General features: G+C 37.5%; 1 protein-coding gene across 1 annotated transcript in view; it reads right to left on the bottom strand.

The window, feature by feature from the left end:
• The window catches only part of CTNNA3 (catenin (cadherin-associated protein), alpha 3), a 518,658-nt gene that overhangs the window by 195,639 nt on the left and 305,741 nt on the right, over positions 1–17,278 (bottom strand). The window contains exon 9 of the mRNA XM_009894002.1: positions 17,050–17,202. Within this exon, the coding sequence (XP_009892304.1) occupies positions 17,050–17,202 (153 nt within the window). The remainder of the gene's footprint in view (positions 1–17,049; positions 17,203–17,278) is intronic.

Raw genomic sequence — 17,278 nt, 5'->3', positions numbered from 1 at the left:
GAGAAGGCACTGCAAACACACAGGTTTCCCACTGCCGGTGGTTTGGGCTTCTGCCCAGTGACTTAACTAACCATACAGGACAGGCAAGGGGTCTGGGCACGTGCTAACTCTACACACAAAACTTTCCATACTGAAGTGAATCGAAATTTTAAATTGAAATTTAAGGCTATAAACATTCTTAAGAAGCTTCTTATGAAATGCTGAAGCCACTTATATTTGCAGTGGCTATAAAGCAATCCACTGATCACTCATAACGAAGTACATACATGTCTGTATGTGTACTAGATAACAAAGTTGTCTGTAAAGCAAATAAAATAAATGTTACACTGCTCCAGTGGTCAAAATCTAATCTGTGCCACAGGCACATAGTATATTCTTACACATTACATTATGTTGTTACTGCATTACGGTACATTCTTAAGCATTCACTATAGCTTACATTTCAAACATCTTGTAAAAATATAATTAATCCTCTTACTCATTTTTAGTCTTCCGTTATCCCTTAAATTAATATCTACATCATTTTTCTCAGGTTTATTAGATTTTCTCTTTCTGAATGGAGCTGCATTCCTGTAGCTACTGTGAAAGCTGTCTATGGACGGCGAATTCCAATTGCAGCGGAGCTGGATGCAGCCTCCTCGCTACTGTACTTTATAGGGAATAAATGTTATACTAACACAAAATGTTTCTGTGTCAGTGGGAGACTTTCACATTAATTGAGTTTAAGTGTTCATAAAACATAAATACTTGACTCCTTTTTGCTATGAGATGTCTGGTCTAGGAAAGGTAAAATTGATCACAAAGGAAGGCACTTAAAACCTTTTTTTATAAGCCTCGCAACCAAAACTTACATATAAAATCATCCAGATTTCCAAACTGCAGATTGCAATGCAGTCTGAGGCACCGTGTGGGCTCACCCGTAAGCATGTGGGTAGAATTCAAAGTGTAGTATTGGGATCCTACTACATTCACTGACAAAACTCCTATGGAGACTGTATCTTGTTTACAGTACACTGGTCTTGAAAAGGCAAATAAATTCACTGTTAATCACTGTAAAGCAATGCACAGATAAGAAACAATCCTAATGCACAGCAGACATCTGTCCAAAATCAACAACCGAGTAAGAGATGCAGGGGTTACTAACATATTTCAAAGGAAATAAAACTCTGTGCAAGGAAGTCTAGAATTGTAACCCATAAATGATTCCTAATAAATGGCTGACAGGGTACATGTTAATTGAGCTAAAACTCAGAATGGTGCTCTGAACTTCCCATCACAGAAGTACATGGGCTATGGCTACTCCTGTCCGTCTGTCCCTTTACTGGACTGGTTGGGTAACAGAGAGCTGATAATGTTGTGACTGAGGACAATTCATTAAGAGAACACATGCCTAGGTACTTTAATTCTGTCCTACTGAGCCTAGCAAGGAGGTTCCTTGTGTCTAGCAAGACCAGCCTGTGTTCTTCAGGAGGAGAAGTTTTTAGAATTTTGTCATGAACTCAGTGTTTTGAATATTAGGCTAACAATTATTAAAAAGCAGTTTAATATAACAATGTTAAAACGTGAGCAATGTGATCTCCTTGGAGGTAACTATGTTGACATTATTGCATATTGCTTGAGTTTGTTGTTCAGTTTCTTTTAAAGAGCTTCTGCAGAGGATGATTTACACCAAAGGGGAATACCTAACAGTTTGTGCCTTTTGTCTCAGCCAAGTTGTCAAAAACAAAACCACTCAGTTTCCCTGTGAAACAAAGCACTTGCCTTCCTTGTGATCAGACATTCTAGTCCATGACTTCCCATAGTATGTTTTCTTGATAATTTCCTTGCTTTTTAAGGAGAGTTCAGCCACTATTCTTTTAATTTTATCTATGCTATTAAGTCTGTATTGTGAAAGGATTTGTCCTACTTTTTGTTTTCTGGCCTCAAATACATGATATTAGATAGCTTCTCTAAATATTGTGCTCAAACTGCATTGCAGAACAAGAACATTTCTCAGTTATTTCAATGTATTCAAGAATTCACATTATTAAGTACAGTCTTGTAAAAAACATCACCCTGGTAGTGGGGGAAAAAAATAGTTCAAAAGCCATTTGGCAGTGCTAAAATACCCAGAAAGATTCCTAAAGAAGTGATTAAATTGAGCAAACGGACATGTTGCCTGATCCTCTGGAAAATACTCTTAAAATCATAGAATGCTCTGGGATCATCTAGTTCCAAGCCCCCTGCCCTGGGCAGAGACACCTCCCACCAGCCCAGGTTGCTCCAAGCCCCGTCCATCCTGGCCTTGAACACCTCCAGGGATGGGGCAGCCACAGCTTCTCTGGGCAACCTCCACCAGGGGCTCACCACCCTAATGGTAAAAAATTTCTCCCTTGTATCTAATCTCAATCTACCCTCTTTCAGTTTAAAACTGTTACTCCTCATCCTATCATTACAGGACCCAGTTAAAAAAAAAATAAAAAAAAAAACTCTCCATATTTTTTATAAGCCCCCTTTAAGTACTGAAAGGCTGCCATAACCTTCTCCCTGGAGCCTTCTCTTCTCCAGGCTGAACAGCCCCAACTCTCTCAGCCTGTCCTCATAGAAGAGGTGCTCCAGCCCTCTGATCATTTTTGCGGCCTCCTCTGGACCCGCTCCAACAGGTCCACGCTTTGTCTTGTTCTGGGGGCACCAGAGCTGGATGCAATACTCCAGGTGGGATCTCACCAGAGCAGAATAGAGGGGCAGAATCACCTCCTCGGACACACTTCTTTTGATGCAGCCCAGGATAAAACTGGCTTTCTAGGCTGCAAGTGCACATTGCCGGCTGATACCTAATTTTTCATCTGCCAATATCCCCAAGTCCTTTTCCATAGGGCTGCTCTCAATCAATTCATCCTCCAGTCTGTACTGGTACTGACTATTGCCCCAACCCAGGTGCAGGACCTTGCCCTTGGCCTTGTTGAACTTCATGAGGTTCACATGGGCCACCTCCTCAAGCCTGTCCAGCTGCCTCTGCGTGGCATCCCCTCCCTCAAGCATATCAACTGCACCAGCTTGATGTCATTGGCAAACTTGCTGAAGGTGCACTCAATCCCACTGGCAATGTCATTAGTAAAGATATTGAACAGTACCAGTCCCAATATGGACCCCTGAAGGACACCACTTGTTACCGATCTCCACCTGGATGCTAAGCCATTGACTGCAACTCTTTGGATGCAGCCAACCAGCCAATTCCTTATCCCTCAAATAATCCATTCATCAAACTCTTATCTCTCCAATTCGGCTACAAGGACGTGGTATGGGACCGTGTCAAAGGCCTTACAGAAGTCAAGGCAGACAACAGCTGTTGCTCTTCCCTTATTCACCAACACAGCCACTCTATCGTAGAAGGCCACCAGACTAGTCAGGCACAATTTGCCCTTTGTGAAGCCATGCTGGCTGTCTCTCATCACCTCTGTCATCCATACGCCTCTTGAGTTCTCTTAGCCTACAGAATAACAACTTACAACAAAACCTCATATTTCAGGCTAGAAATCTGGTTTCCAAAAGGGGTAAAATTAATGCAAACCTATTACTCTATGCATACATGCATATATTTATACACACACACATATGTATACATACGTTTCTCTGTCCTCAAGAACTTGAGATCCCATTGGCCAATTTGACCCAATAGGGACCAGATCATTTGACAGAAGGATAACAACCTCTAATAGATGCACTTGTGACAATTTGCATAGAGGGTCACATAGAACAACAAATATTCAGCTCCTCCACCGACAGGAATAAACCTCCTCCTTCTCCAGGTATCACAGCATCCATGTTCCAAGGGGAAAAAAAAAAAAAACAAAACCAACCACAAAACAACAAACCATAACAAGTACGCACATTCACAGAGATATTTGGCATTGAAGAAGCACAAGATTTAGTAAACTGATGTTAACATTTTGATGACGTGCCTTTTTTAGCACCTCCATAATTGTTCTTTTATAGGTGACTAGCTCATTAAAGATCAGTACTATCAAAACAATGAGTCTTTTGGTGACTAAGATTCAAATCACAATTATCACAATTTCTAATATTCTGAGGAATTTCTAAATCTGGTTTCTGCAGTAATAGAAGAAAAAAGGTCACTGCCGCTGCACTAGTGCCAGCTGTCTCTATCAGCAAAACTGTTAACCGGGTGTATTACGATGAGGAGTCCATGTTGAACAAAGACAAGTCTTCCCTTTTGGAGCTCATATAACTTACAGTACATCCTGCCTCACTGTACTGGGTGGCTGACATTTTCAGCTGTTGAAATATGCCCCTCAGACATAGGAAGCCCAATAAATCTTTGGGTGGTTTATCTTTTGTTCCCTTGCTTCACACTTATGCAATAAAGGCTGTGATTAAGAGGATTAATGAAAATGTCACCATTTATCACCTGAAGCTCAATCAGTAATAGGAAAGTTGGGCCTTATTTGATTAATTACATAAAGGTGCAAAAATTCTCCCATTATGAATTCGGGACTTGCTGCAAGATGCTCAAACTCTGCAAGGCCCAAATTAACAAGGTTCAAAACCTTACAGTTTACATATGCTTAGAAGTACATGCTTGACTTTAAGCTAATTTTACTAATTTTCGTAATTCACTGTTTTGATCACATTAGCTGTCCATTAAGCATCCATCTACCACCTCCAATGCATCAACAACAAGTTACCTGTCTTTAAAGGCCTCCTGCCATCTGCCTGCCACCTCTCAATTACTGTCACTAGGCTTCTTCTAATAGAATTTAAAGCATTTTTGCATTTAAATGATTTTGCGTATTTCCTGTGCTGCCTTTCATTTTAGAAATAATTCCACACACACACACTCCAAATGCCATTACCATCTTTAGGCTTCCCTTTTGCATGCTACCTGCAACCAACCAACCAACCAACCAGAGCAACACCTGACAGCAGAGGGTTTGTAGGCTGTAACCAGTAAGGCTGTCTGTCCTGTTTATTGACAGCTGACACATCATCTTGACAAGTAGGTCAGTTTGCTGAAGGATTCTCAGAGCCTTCAGCACAAAAATGAATTTTAGCTGAAATGGGAAAACAGGGGCTTAGATCTAACTCTTGGGCTTACTGGCATTAAATTTGTGTTTCAGACATTAAAAGTTTTATTTTTAAAAAAGTTGCAGAAAAAAAAATTGTCTGTAAGTAAAATGAGGAAGTTTATTTTAGGGTTGTGTAGTTAGATAGGTGTAGCTTGCTACAGACCTACCTAATCACAGATCTGCTAAAATTGGCAAAGACACCAGGTGGATTGTTACAATGGATCCACTAAGATCTTTGGATTTAACTGAACTGCAGCAATGAAGAACCTACTAAGAAGGAACCTCCACTGCCCAGATCTCATGGATGTGCCGTTAACTAAGCCCTGCCTGAAAAGGCAGGCTGCACACTGGTCTCGCTTGAAAGTGAAAAAGACAGACAAAACCAGGGGAGTGCTGAATGGGAATTCTCAATCACACAAACTGAGGATGCATAGAAATTTGCGAACTGAAGGTGGTGTTCCTCTCAAAAACAAAACATTGTGTTAACTAGCTAAATAGGAGTAAAAAAAAAAAAAAAAAAAAAAGGATGTGTGTGATAAGAGAAGAGAGTTAATTTGTCAAGGATAGACTGATTCCAGAAAGTAGTATGGTAATGTCATGAAAATCCACCTCCCATTCATAAATATTGATTGTGCTTAAAAGCGCTCATCTTATTTACAGAAAATATCCTCCTAGTCTGCTGACAGGTACCTTCTATTCCCAACATGCTGACCAATATTCTGCATTTATATCTCTGTGTGCTAGGTGCTTCATGTTTCATACTTAGATATATGCCCTTTCAAGCAGAAAACCACACTTAAGTTCTCTGTCCACAGATCGCATTGTAAAACCGAATCCTGCATCCTAGTGACCACTGCTGTTTGCATTTATGTACATGACTTATAGAAGTTAAACTGTTATGCAAAAATAGGGATGATGATATACTCTTCAACTTAGGGTCTTTAATTGCTATTTTGACACAGATGTGATTGTATGATGATACCACTATATTATGGGTTAAAGAAGAATAGCAACAACAAAAGTGCCAGCAACAAAATGACAAGCCCTAGACTTGGATCTTACGTCTGGGGATGAAATTCCTTAGGATTGAACTGTCTGAAACTAAAAATTTCTACATAACAGGATTCATGTTTCTAGTCTTCTGATTATGCTCTTAAGAAGAACAATAAAAGATTCTGTTCTCTTCTGATATCCTGAAAGTTAATAAAGATGTTCTGGTAATCTGTCAGTTTGACCTCTACTCATGCAGTTGTTGTGGAGCTTTGTCACTGTCAGAAGTTGTTTTGGTTTTTGATAGCTCCGTAAAATCAATGCTAAAGAACTAGATACGAAGCATTAAAATGTTATTTTTATTTAGCGCTTACCACTCTGGAATGAAAACCCATAGAAACGGGTGCAGTGCTGAGAATACTCAATTCTCTTTTGTCTTTGAAGGTGCTAGAAAGTAATGAGAATCTTCCAGTTGACAGTACTTTTTATATGCAGTACCTTCAATATGTAAAGCAAAATTCACCAACGGATTGTTAAATTCCATTTTAGATTAAGTTGCTATCTGCCAGGAAACTATGTAATTGTTACTTTGGATGGCCAATCTGGGTGGTTTTCTTGGCTTTCAGAATTCAGGTAGCTTTGTTCCCATGATCCTTAGCTCTGAGTAAAAGAAAAATAATGTGAAGAAATGTAGTCTTCATGTGCTGTATGTTCAGAGGTTAACATAATAGACGTCAGGCTGGTTGAAGGTTGGTTGTTGCAGACTACACTTGGGAAAGCACACGAGCGAGATGATTTTTTGAAGGTTTTTTTTGCCTGCATCTTTCAGAGCTATGGTGAGTTGCTCTCAGAACACAATTTTCTGGGTCAATAATATTTGAAATTAGACATAGAAAGATGTAGCAAATTACATACAAAATCAGACAAAGTGGCAAGTAAGAGCTATCATCTTTTTTAAATATGGCAATATAACAGATTGAAGTAGTGGTAATTTTCCCATTGTACTTGAAGAGAAATATTTACTTTCTGCATAGAAAATGAAAAGCAACTTATCACAATTAATTTGCAGATTCTGTGTTAAAACTGACTTTTTGCAGAGCTGTTTTCCACAAGAGGCAGATGTAGAAAGCTTTAGTTCAAGAGGCAGTGGCCCTGCGTTTTGCTTGTGAGAAAGGATTTGAGTTTTCTCTTAGCATGCTTATTAAGTTATTCTCAAGATAGATTCATTTTGATTACCAAATGCTTATTATTATTTCCACTGTGCTGGGTTTTGCAAACATTTTGATTAACATGTTTAACCCTGAAAACATTTCATTTGCACCATATGCAAGTTCTTTCATATTGTTTGCTGAAATGGCATTGTAATTGTAATACCATTCAATGAAAAAGAATTTTTATCCATGTATATCTCAAACCTCAATTTCTTTATAGAAATTGCACCAAATAGTGGTTTTCTAAATAGAAGGAGTTAATTAAGATAAACCTTTACATGGACATTCTTAACTGAGTTTAATGGTGACTGATTTGGAGTTAGCTAGATTCACTTATCTCTGTTTTGTTCCAGGCTCTGCCGTTGATCCCCATGACAGATTCATTCTCCCTTTCTGTCTCCTGCAGTTTCTCTGTCTCATCTGTTTTCCGAAATCTGGGGACCCAGATTTTTCATGGAGTCTCCAGAGTGCCATTGAAACACAAATTAAATAAATCTACCTTTGAAGAACTTAATTTCTGTGAAGGATGAGCAATTCCATGAGTTTGGCTCACATTAGTTCAAACATTTTCTGGGTCCAACTCTTAGGTACATGGGAAAGGTTTTAATCCAACAAACTAAAAAAATATTCATACTTAATTTTAAAATAATAAAGGTGCCAAGCCCAGACTGCAGCCATTCCACATACAAAAGCATGGCCATGTTAAAGTGGCAAAAAGCTATGGACTCTCCAGTGAAGGTGGTTTAAATTAATGTCCCTTATCCTTATTGTTGTGCTCTGCTATCCAGAGACAGAGACAACCTCCCCAGGTAAGGGGCCAGGAGCCCTATATTAAAAGCAAGGAGTGCCTGGTCCCAAACGATAAGCTGCGAAGCAAAGTTCTCCCCACACATTCAGGACATCAGTCTCATCTTTTTAAAAGCTAGTTTAAGAAGTAGCTAAGTAACAAGAGCCAGCAAGTAATTTTATTCAAGATCTTAACTTTTTTTTCCATGAAGTAAATTAACTTTAAGATTCTGACAGTATTAGTATAGTTTGTTCCTATGCATCTTGTATCTTGTTCAACTAGAAAGTGACGAAAACAATTTTTTCTCTATATATATTTTTATAACTCAAGATTTTTTTTCTCTTTTACATATTTTAACTTCATTTAAAAATAATAATTTCTTAAGGAGAATTCACCTTCAATAGATGTGCTGGATTTCCTGCAGTGGAAATCTTTATATTAACTGACAAACTTGCTTTTTTAACAACACTCTGTACATCCTGCATGTCTTTGCTGTTCTATATCAACACATTACAACCCTGATGCACTTAAATATATGTGCTGTCTGTTACCGTCGGTTGTTCATAACAGATTCAACCTTAGAAATCCTAATTCCTAGAAGCCAGCATTGTCATATTGGAATACAGTCAAAACTGAAAAGCAAAAGGGCAAGAATTAGGCAATAGGCTAAACCCTCAAGTTTATGTAGTAGATCTGAGGTCAGTGTTATTAGATCAAACTACAAAGAATATGATATATTCGTGTACTGAGAGAAGAGATGAACACAAAGTTCACTTCATCATCGCCTCCACCTCTCCTATGAAACCTCTCAGCCTCTGCTTGGTACAGCTGACCTTTAAACACTGCAGTGGGAGATTTGCATCTGTGCCAAAAGAACAGATAATCAGAGGATTCTTCCCTGCTCCCATCAAATTCCTTTTTTAATCTCAAGTTCACTCAGCCTATCACTCCTCCTCTCAGAAAGCATTACATCTCTTCGATAGATCAGCTCAGAAGAACAGCCTGTCAGCTTTCCCAAACAAGAAATTTCTAGTTACAAAGGACCTGCTTTTTTCCTTGCGTAGATGTGACATTTCAGTCTTCCTTGTTACCTGTTTTATTCACTTTTATGTACTTGTTCTCTCAATATCAGAATTTGTTTTGGGCTTTGGTAGAAGTGAACCACAGGCCAGAACACTATATTCACTAAAAACAGACATGTCTTACAAGGGACTATAAAGTACAACCAAGTCCCCTAAGGCTTTTCATTATTAATTTGCCATAATTTTCATAATTTAAAATAGTGTTTATACTCAAACCTAATTTTGAAACTTCCTACAGAAGACAAGACTGTTCGAAAATGTTCCCATATAATGAAGTATTTCAACTAGATGTGCAATTTAATTGTAACATTTTAAATGAAAATTAATTTCAAAGCAAAATCTAATGTGTGGAATCTCAAAGCAGTTAATTTTTTGAAATATTTTTATCAAAATTGCTGCATTATAATAAGGAATTCCAATTAATAACAACCATTTTCTAAAAGAAACATATCTTTTGGGAATTTATTTTAGTCAAGGCTCACAGACAAAGACATAGAGAGTACAGACAGCATCTTAACCCAAATCTGGTTGCTTTTTTCATTCTGCAATATATCCTAGTTTTAAAATGTCACAAAATCAATATTCAGAGTTAGAAATATTTGATGCAGTATATGAGCAATATAAGGCACTGTAGCCTACAATAACCTCTATCTGAAGCAAGTTTAATGTGACCTTTGGTACTCATGAAAATACTTTAGCTGCTGAGTATCCATTTCATATGTGGGAAGTGTTCAATATAATCGCCAAAGTGGGCATTTTAATGTTTGGTTTGGGGCTTTTTTTACTGTGTAACTAGGACTATTTCACTTCCTCCATATATCTCAAGAAACTATTCACATTTACAACTAAGACATCCTGTTTTGTGCAATTACTCTGCAGCTATAGTAATGCAAAGATGTTAACCAAGGTATCTCAAATACTTTGCCACTGTTTGAGCTTTTTGAATACTAGCACTGTCCACAAAGCACCAGCTAATATTCCTCATACGTGCAGCTAACATCTCTAGCATATGCATTTTTTAACAGAAACTAGAACATCTAGGGTAAGAGCACCGAGGAGTTAATAAACTCAGGAGAGAGAAAACATAAGAAAACAAGGAAGAAGGTATTACCTGCAGTTGCTGCTACCTTTGTAAACGTCATCGCCCCACATCTGCTGTGGTGTTCAGTCTTTCCATTTCACTTATATTTTGTACTTCACTGAAATTATATACATACTTCTGAACTGTAATTCTTAAATGAATTTTTAAAGGAAAAAGTGTAGCTTCCAAATGCTAATTCAGAAGAGAGCTATTTGTAAGAGATATTAATCCTCAAGCTGATTTACAAAGGTCATTGGCTTATGAGGATAGTGTTTGTTTCTTAAATTACAATATGAGCAGTGAGCCAGTGTAGCGAGCAATTTAGCTTAGCTCAATTAACATTTCATCGTCAAAGACAGAAAAAAAAAGTATGTTCTTTCTCAAGACCTATTGTTTCTATTTGAGAAGTTTTTGTTTTCAGATTAAGGTAGAAACTACAGAAAATCTCTCTTGATATTGCAAGCAGTACTTCTAATTTCCATATCAAATTCATTGTTGGAGAAACCTTTGTGAGAAGATGAACTTTTGTTTTTATAATGTCCAGCTCAGTCTATGGTTTTTATACACAAAACAACATCATAACTTACTAGTCAAACATCCTCGATCTTTCAAAAACAGATGCAAAAAAAGCACTGAAAAATAGGACACACCTGATTAAAACCCACTATATGAAACATAAGAAAATGAAACATAACGTATGTCTCAAAATAGACAAACACGCATCTCTCAAGGAACAATTCATCTCACCTCACTTCAGCTATCTAGAAGTTAGACATCCAGACTAAACTAGTCATTTAGTCAAAGGAGAGACAGGCACTTAATATAAGCACAATAAATCTTCTTTGGGAAATCTTTATCTTGGGTTACGAGTAAAAGGGGGTAAATAAGATTTTAAATTGAAAAAAGACCAACACAGTCAAATCTCAAATCATTGTATTATCTATCATCATTGGGCTTGCTGTCTGCAATACTAAAATCAATTTTTATGTGACTGGAGATCTGACTATACAAATACACAGGTCTTTCTGGACCAAATTCAAAAATTTATTTTGTAAATTTCTGCAATCAAGTGAAATATCATGGAAGGAAAATTAAACACTAATGGTTTTATCGATATGGCAACAACAGTATCATTTACAGCTGAGAAGAGCTATAGAATAATAGTGTATATTAATTTACGAAGGACGTAGGTAATAAAACTATGCTGATTCAAATTATGGCTCGCTGATTATTTTGAGAATGCAGTAAATTGTTTTTATTACAATATGTTTTCTTTCTCCATTTTTAAATTGATATCAACAAATTTATCATTGGTGCAACAGTAACATCTTCACCCCAGCTCAACAACGTTGCTCTGAAGCCTCATAGGTGTGTGAAACATGCTCAGCTGCAACAGTGTGTTTGACAGGATAGAGCCAAGACACTGCTTTTTAAAGAGGAGAGACTTACTGAAGTTGAACTCATGACTAGATTCAGGAAAAGCTACATTTTGTAAAAATACTATTTCCTTAGTTTGGAGAGAATTCAGCAGACAGTACATATAACTAATTTCACAGAACATATCTTCAAGTGCAAAAAATTACCTTTATATGATGAAAATGAAATAGTCATAAAGCTTTCTTATGCCATAAATATCTTTTAGAAGAGCAATGTTAAAATCAAGCAGAAATGGACAGACCTATTTCCATACATGGAGGCAATGGAAGTATGCCCTCCCTGAGGCTGCCAAGAAAGGGATAACTATAAATTGTACTGTGCGTGCAGTACTGAGATCCAGGCATGTAGGTCCTACTACTCCTCCAAGAATCAGGGTGGCTGAGTAACTAATATTTCTCAGCTGATACAAATAGATTAGCATCACTTTTTTCAATCTCGGGAACAAATCGGCAGGAAATTGCGAGAAAGCCATGAGCCAGAAATTTCCCAGTGGTCACAGTAACTGCATTAACTCTTTATTCACTTCTTTACACATCTTTGACCAAGTTATTCTGAGTATTAAATAAAAGAACTAATGAAGTTTTGCAAAACGACCTCATGGTACTAGATGACTGGGTGGTAACACAGAAGATGAAATTCAATCTAGAGAGATGCAAAGTGAGTCATTTTAGAAAAAAAAAATAATCCAGTATTAAATGTATATATGATGGACCTCAGCAGTCTAGTACTAATCAGGAATAAAATTTTGGGATTATCATATAAACTTTCTGTGAATGTTCCAGTTTAGTGTTCAGCAGTTGTCTGAGAAGAAACACTGTTAGGAATTAAATAGATGTGGAAACAGAGAACATAATGAAATATCTCGAATAGCATGCACATTTCTGACCTACCACCTCATGAGCGGGAAGGTGCTGGAAAAGGTACAGGGAAGGTAGCAAGGTGATCTTTTTATGGCTTCCAAACAGGGAAAATTTAAGACAACTAGATATACTCAACTTGGAAAACAGACAGTTGAAGGAGGCTATGACAGACACCTGTAAGTAACATGGAAAACAGGACTTGTGCTCATTTTCTCTTTTGATACAAGAATTCAGGGATAGCAAATGAAACGATCATGTGGTGGTTTCACAGATACTTCTCTACACAACACATAGTCAAGCTGTGAAATTCTTTACCACAGGCTGTTATGGATGTCAAAGGTTTATAACAGGCTGAGATCCACACATAGGGTGTTTGACATTCAGAAAAAAAGGACAGCGAGAATGGTTTTTTTCTTAGCTTCTGTTCTCCAAGACAAAAACCAGGGACTGCCAGCATCTGAGCTGTTTTTCACACCTCAATGCTTGCAAGCAGCTTCACTATGTCCTTATGTTCCATAAAGGCTATATGCAGCAGACCAAAGAAAAAAGCTTCTTTCTTCTGATAAATAAGGTATTTTGTATTTAACAACATGGGCCATCTTTCTTGCATCACTGGCCTTTGCTGTATCATTTGGTGCCTAAAATCCTTCCAACTCCTTAGATGTCACAACTACATGTAGACGGTAAAACTGCCTTCATAGTTATATTACAATTATCTGACGTCTCATCCACCTCACCTACCAGCCTTCTCTAGTACAGTTACGGTCATATGCCATTTTTTGCAACAACTTTTTCTTAGTTGTTTAGCTTTTAAAATATTTTACCTTCAACTATTGTCTCTGTTAGTATTACATAGCCAAGTATATGCCATCCATGATCTTGCACTTCAATACTTAAGTTATTCTCAGTTGCAGAGATCAAGCCCAGTTCTGCAGTAACATACATGACTAGCTTTCCAGATTTATATTTCATAACCTGAAAGTTGTAAGGGGATTTGTTTGTTGGCTTTTATAACAGTGAAGGAAATAAATAACACAGGAATGAATGCGAGGACTCTCCTGCAAACATGCAAACCATAACTGTCATTTAAGAACCTTCTGTTAAAATACAAAAATGTTTGACAAGTTTCTCATAAACTCTGGAAATGTTGTACAGGGTTGGATCTTGAATTGACCTGTCATCCAACTCAAAATCTTACAGATGGCAGACAACACCTTGTTATGAAACATATCCCTGGCAAAAGGCTGGGCAGCTGTCCCAAAGGGGACAGGTGATGCTTAGACATTAGACGTTTCACCAAGAAAAAGTAAATTCTTTGATAAATAAATGGATAATAGAACTAGCAAGGATTCAAAGCCAGCTCATCTCCTTTATATCTGTACTGCCCTTCTTGCAGAATCAGGCTCCCTCATTTTGATAGCACTTTTAGCTATACCTGATTTCTATGGCATATCCATTACCCATGGCACCATGTTCAGTTGGAAACTGAGCTCCATAAATATTTGCCACTTCTCAGTTTCTGGAGTAGGTGTGTACAAGTATGTACGCTTGTGAAAACCAAGATTAGTAAGATCTAAGTCTATCTATCTGTTGTATTCCTTGTCAAATTAAAGCAACAGTGCAGTGCTCTACTACTGTCAATTTAAAAATGTGTCTTCTCAGCTTAACAGGTTTTAGGCCACTAAGAACCAAAATATGCTTCCCATGTACAGCTCTAATGTGTTTAAATGCTATGCCATTTATATCAGTGGAATTGGTATTACAGTTTCCACAAAACAGCTGCCATAATTCTTTTTCTTTGATGATGCTGTTGGAAATGACCACATTTTTCTTAAAAATCAGATAACTCTGTTTGTATGTATAGAGCCCCTTTGCGGCCACTTGCTCAGCTGTTCATATTTTTTCATTTTTGCTTTGGTTTGTGTCTGATAGGCTAGCAGTTGATGAATGCAGTACAACTACTATCTAATTAATTTGCGGGAGAGTTTAGCAGTACAGTTTATCAAAAAGCTGTCAATCAAGCTCTCACTTAGACATACCGGTAAGTGCATTAAACCAATATAAGCAACTTTTAAATAAGATACTTCACAGAATCACAGAATGGTCAGAGTTGGAAAGGACCTCTGGGGATCATGTAGTCCAACCCCCCCGCCAGAGCAGGGTCACCTACAGCACGTTGCACAGGACGGTGTCCAGGTGGGTTTTGAATGTCTCCAAAGTTGGAGACTCCACCACCTCTCTGGGCAGCCTGTGCCAGTGCTCTGCCACCCTCAAAGTAAAGTCGTCCCTCCTCATGTTTAGATGGATCTTCCTATGTTTAAGTTTGTGCCCGTTACCTCTTCTTCAGTTCTAGTAGGTATCCAGAAGATAACTTCAATTTTATTTTATGTTAATTTTCAATAGCAGCACACAATATAAGCACTGGTAAAGCGACAATTTGGGACAACTAATTCAACAATAGGAGGTGGCACTGTGTGCAGTCTCACTGAAAGCCCACTACTTAAAACATTTTTTAAAGTATGTTTTCTTCACTGTAGGCAGCATAGTAACTGACAGCATAAATATAAATATGTTCACACATACACTGCATATTTCATATATAGCAAATACCAGTCTACCATATAATAGAACCCCTTTTATACAACAGTCACGAGACTCTTGCTTTTACCCCCTCACATGATCTGTTTATGTTTTACTAATTTGCTTGTAAAAGAAATATGTCTGATGTCCTCAGAAGAATTTGGATAAATGAATCTCCACTAGTATTTACATTCATGAACTATACACACACTTTCCTTCATAGACTGCTCTGCTTAAAAGCATTTAAGTAGTAAGTTCACGTAAAAACAGAGGGTTCTGAAGTTAATCATTCAGTGAGGAGAATGAAGGAAATCTCTGTAAGTGAGGCATCGCTGTCTAGTCTGGTTATCACCTTGCAGAGGGGACACTGTGATATGGACTAGTGATGTCTATGCTGAAAAAAGGACATCTGACTTTTTTTTTTCCCCTGCTCTCCTTTCTAGGTAGTAACTATGCTGGAATTGCAAAACTTTGCTATAGTTTTTCCTACATTGCTAAGGATAGCTACCTTCTGGGCAGTCTTACGTTCACAGTCAGCTGCTACACGTCCCTGTAGATTTTTTTAGGCAGTGTATCTGTGCAGCCATCAGCCCCTTTAATCACAAACCCACCCCGATGCCCAGCTATTCCTTGCATTTGGGAAACAAATTCAAACCCATGAAAGGAAATGAATACTGGATTTTTAGGTTCGCATTTTCTAAATTGAACAATGATTCAGGTATTTCAGCGGACCTGGACTCAATTCCAAATTCAGTTAAGTTATCTGATCTTCAGAGATCACCTGTCCTTTCTAAAAATGGAGCCACTTCAGGCTGGTTTAACTTCAGTATTAAAAATCTGAAAAACTTTAAAAACTTTTGGTTTGTGTTTTAGCTTTCATTTGATTTTGCAGCACGGTCAAAATGAGACACTCTTGTAAATCAGAGAATAACAATTAGTTTTATTCTGTAACTACATAACCATGAAGAGAAACGCAATACTCTACTTTTACTTTAGCTATTTATCTATTTGTCTTTCATTTTCTGTAGATCACCCAAGATTAATGAATTCATTCTGAGCCAAATAGTTTTCCTAAGTAAATTTTCAGCCACAGAGTGAATTCATTGATTTTTCCCATTTTTGCATTACTGCACACAAAAGCACTAAAAGCTTAAAAAAAAACCCCTAAAATTAGCAACGCATTCCTTACAGGGACTTGAGATAATATTCCTGCAAAATCCACGACTTCGGTATTCCAGAAGTGTTTCAAGCTCCAGTTTGCATGAGTTTGTCAGTGAATATTTAGTCACATTTGCAGGACTGATTGTCCAACAAACTAAAACCTCCCCCCAGTTATATTTGCAAATTTCTAAGTGATGAAGAACTATCATTTATAAGTAATAAAGAAGTCTGTTCTTTAGAAATGAATACTGAGTATACAATGTACGCGAGGGAATGTATTCAGCATATACACCAACATGCTTTCGGTCTGCTATAGGGTTCATCGCTTTAAACTGTGTCAGAGCACCCTTTCCTCTTCAGCATATCATTACACAGGCTATAAACTTTCAAAGTGAGAAAGCTGGCAAACAATTGACACTAATACGGTGTCTTACGTACTTGGAGTAATAGTACTCTGAACACTTTGAGCTAACGCTCCTTCGAATCACACATTTGATCAAGTTCCCACCCGATATCTTTGTGAAAGGCTTACACTAATTTCTCAAATTAGAATTCCCCACCACCTAATTTCTATGCAATGAAATACTAGAAAAATGCTGACACCACAAACCCCACTATCTTACTGCATGCCATTATATAAAAAAAACGTACTATGTTTACTGTTACCCTAGGCCCTTAATTTATTTGTTTCTGAAATGTCAGGCTTAATTGTTTTATAGTATCTGCCAGCAAAGGAAATGTGCAGTGACAAGTCACTTATACCATACATTCAAAAAAAGTGCAATCAAACATACCTCCACAAGCCTGCTGGTATGTTCTCGAAATATAGCAGCATATTCCTTTATTTCTTTATCTCTTCCATTTTTAGCAGCTTCAATGAGAACTAAAAGTGGAACAGTGGTATCTAAGAAGGAGTCTGAGATGTGATCTATAATGGCTTTACGGAGCTGCAAAAGAAAACATTACATTAGTATCTGCTAATTGGACTATTTATTAAAGACTACTGTAATTATTGTCCACTAG

The sequence above is a fragment of the Charadrius vociferus genome, unplaced genomic scaffold (assembly GCF_000708025.1).
Source record: "Charadrius vociferus isolate BGI_N301 unplaced genomic scaffold, ASM70802v2 scaffold611, whole genome shotgun sequence".
NCBI lineage: Eukaryota > Metazoa > Chordata > Aves > Charadriiformes > Charadriidae > Charadrius > Charadrius vociferus.
This window is presented reverse-complemented; position numbering and strand designations above follow the sequence as displayed.